Source organism: Empidonax traillii, unplaced genomic scaffold (assembly GCF_003031625.1).
Source record: "Empidonax traillii isolate 1590-97213 ecotype Southwest subspecies unplaced genomic scaffold, ASM303162v1 scaffold1474:size192508, whole genome shotgun sequence".
NCBI classification, from domain to species: Eukaryota; Metazoa; Chordata; class Aves; order Passeriformes; family Tyrannidae; genus Empidonax; species Empidonax traillii.
Genome location: NW_020956667.1, coordinates 57,993 through 61,380, shown reverse-complemented (window position 1 = coordinate 61,380; position 3,388 = coordinate 57,993). Strand labels below are relative to the sequence as shown.

Below are 3,388 nucleotides of genomic sequence, written 5' to 3'. Positions count from 1 at the left end.
GTTTTCATCTAGGAAAAAAAAAAAAAGCAACCCACAAAACAACGAAAAAATAAGTGCAATAAAACTAAATGGAAGATGGAATGTGTTCCAGGGAGCCAGCAAGGGTTTGGGTGGGTAATAAGGTGGTTCACAGCCAGGACAGGAGCTCTGCCAAGGGACACAATCAATGCCAAGGGACACAATCAACTCATGGAAGGTTTCACAGGAATTCCAGGAGGCCCAGAGGTACCTGAGCTGCTCCAGGGATGCAATTCCCAGCTGTTGTATGTTGTGGAAAATGGATTCTTTTATAGATTAAAAAATCCAGCAGGTTAATTTGGACGATCCAGGTCACTCTGCTCCTCTGTCCTCACTCCCTACACCTTCCACCTTGTCATCTTTGGCCTCTCTTGAGTTCTGTGATACCCAGAGAGCTGACAAACATCAGAAATCCAAGGACAATGGGATGTGCCCGTGTGGGATGAACTCAGTGCGTCCCTCAGTCAAATGAATCAATTAACTCCAATTAAGCCCCTGTGCTGACATGTGATTCTTCTAAAACTCGATGCAAAGCTTCACTTGGCAGCCCCTTTAAGGGCAGCTCTGGTAGGTTGGACGTTAAGATTGGAGGGAAGCACTGGGAATTATGAAATATCCTGAGCTGGGAGGGACCCACAGGGATGACTGATCCCCCCCTGCACTCTTCCCTTCCTTCCGTCTTTCTTTCTTTCTTGTGCCTCCCTCCCTCATGTTTATTTTCCCCTGGAATAGCTTTATTTTGTGCTGGAATAGCAAAGCTGGTCCTAAAAGAAAGCCCAGCCTGCAGAATCCGTGTTCCCATCACGTCGTTCCAGCCCGTTCCTTGGCGTGTTAGACCCGTAGTTAAGCCAGGCCTAGGAGCGAGTTCCTGCTGTGCCAATGGTCAGTTGGACAGGATTTTGTTATATGGTCTAAATTAGGCTGTGGATTAAGTGCTGGTGAGTTTAAGTGCTGCTCAAACCTTTAGTCCTAGGCTGGTGGTCAAGCCTAGGGGTCTGCTCTGAGCCTCATGACTCAACGAGAGATCCTCCCGTGTTTTCTCCTCTTTTCCACCCCCAACCTCCCCACGGCAAATTTTGGGCTGGTTTGAGCTTCAGATTAGCTTGAATTGAGGTTTGAATTTGCTTTTTCTCTGTGCTTTGACCTCCTAGGGAGCAAACCTCGCCAGGGAGCTCCGTCACGCTTTCCCTTTTGTCCTCAATCTGACTTTTCCAACACCTTTTCCAGCGATTCTTCAGTCAGCAGGACACAGTCGGCCCTCCTGGCTGCCGCTCCTGCTAAAACCACCCGTGTCCTGCTGCTGGGGCTGGCCCTGCCTGGAAGTTCAGCTGGAGCTGAGAGGAGAATTCACAGACTTTGGCAGTCTCAGCCTCCCCTAAAGCCGAGCCCAAGGTCAGTCTTAACTCCCCGTCTCCCTAATAAACCTCCCCCCTCCCTCCTGCTGCTCTGTGACTGCTCCCCAGACACAGTGCCAGAATTCCTGGAAACTGCTTCTGAGCTGGAAAAAGGGGATTTAACTGGACCTTCTCGGGTCCCCTGGACTGCAGGGGGTTATTCCTCCACTGGGACTCCCTGCTCAGGGAGTCATCCCAGGAAAGGGGCTGGCAGGGATGTGGGATCTGCAGTCAGGCTGGAATTAAAGGGCTGGAATAGGGATGTGGGATCTGCAGCCAGGCTGGAATAGGGATGTGGGATCTGCAGCCAGGCTGGAATAGGGATGTGGGTGGGGAGGTTGATGCTGAAGGTGCTGGAGTGGGAAAGGGGGGGATGCAAAACAACCTTAAACCGCAGGGAATCCCTGGAAGGAGAAACTGGGAAATCCCTCCTGAGCTTTCCTGACCACTCCTGCTTTTCCCTTCCCAGGGAACTGTGTAGGGATTTGTGGATTTGGGAGGGAGAAGGGTCTGGACCATGGTGGGGATGGGGCCATGAGGCTTTGGAAACCCTACAGGGCCCAGTGGAGCAGCAGGTGCAGGAGGTGGGAGAACAAACTGGGAGGAGAACAAATAGGTGGGAGAACCAACTGGGGGGAACAAATCAATGGGAGAACAAATCGATGGGAGAACCCACTGGAAAGTCAAGAGAGTACAGCTTTAATTAGGACCCTTCCCGGGTAACCCATCCCTTGTGCCCTGCCCGGGGCTGGAGCCTCTTTCCTGGGCGTAGGAATGTCTGGGAGTGATGGAGCTCGGGGGGAGGAGGAGGAGGAGGAGCAGGAGATACGAAACTGAGGGCGGCTGGACGGCTCAAAACCACCCAGCACGTGGCCATCAGTCCCCTCTGGCCGCGGGTCGGGGCCGGGGGTGGCCCCACAGGCCCAGCCCTGCCCGGAGCTCCCCCCTGGCCCCGGGGGTGTCACTTCCTCCTGCCGATCTGGGCCATCAGGTGGGCGTTGGCCGCCGCCTTGGCCCGCAAGTTCTTGGCCTTGGCGATGTTGAAGAGGATGTTCATGATGTTGGTGGGCACGTCGAGGGACAGGGTGACCTTGGCGCGCCGGTCGCTCTTGGCCCGGTTCTGGGACGTCTTGCCCTTCCCCTGCGCCTGGGACACGTACTTGTAGTGGCCCTGCCCCGGGAATGTCCTTTTCCCGAGCTCCTCCTCCGGCTCCCCGGCCCCTTCCCGCTCCTCCTCGGGCGCCTCCCGGGGCTGGAAGCTGAAGCCGCGCTTGTCCAGGACGGCGTTTTCCTGCGGGAGCTGCTCCCGGGCCTCGGGCAGGGCCGAGTGGAGGCAGCTGAGGAGGGAGGCGGCGTTGGAGAGGCTGAGGGCGCGGCTGCTCTCGGCGCAGAGCAGCAGCAGGAGCAGCAGCAGCCTGGGCTGGGACATCCTGCCCTGCGGGAGACATCACCCGGCGACGTGAGCTTCCCACGGGATGTGGGGCAGAGATCCAGCAGATGCTCTGCTCCTCCTCCCTCATTCCCTAAGCTCCCATGCCAGGATTCACTTCCCAGGTCCCATCCCACGGTTAAGACAGGTGCGAATGAGCTGCCTTGGGGTCTCCTCCCCCTCCGATGAGCTGCCCTGGGGTTTCAGCGTTGTAGGGGCTGAGGGCACGGCTGTTCCGGGCCCAGAGGGACATCCCGGGGTGGGGGAGACCCCCGGGGAGGGCCCAGAGGGACATGGCATCCCCATCGTCCCACCTGGGCTGGGAGCCCCGTCATGCCCTGCCTGGCCTCGTGTCCCCTTGTCCCCACCGTGTTCCCACGTCCCCCCCCCCGTGTTCTCACGACCCCTCCCCTTCCCATCCCACTGTCCCTGTGCCCCCATGTTCCCCTGTGCCCCCGTCCCCCTCTCCCTGTGTTCCTGTGTCCCCCCGTGTCCCCTCACATGTTCCCCACATCCCCCTGTCCACCCGTTTGTCCCTCATGTCCCC

General features: G+C 57.6%; 1 protein-coding gene across 1 annotated transcript; it reads right to left on the bottom strand.

Moving 5' to 3' along the window:
• Positions 1-2,359: 2,359 nt before the first annotated feature.
• UCN3 (urocortin 3) lies at positions 2,360-2,841 on the bottom strand. The gene has a single exon (XM_027907464.1). The coding sequence runs from the start codon at positions 2,839-2,841 to the stop codon at positions 2,374-2,376; it is 468 nt and encodes a 155-aa protein (XP_027763265.1). The 3' UTR covers positions 2,360-2,373.
• Between the last annotated feature and the right edge of the window lie 547 nt (positions 2,842-3,388).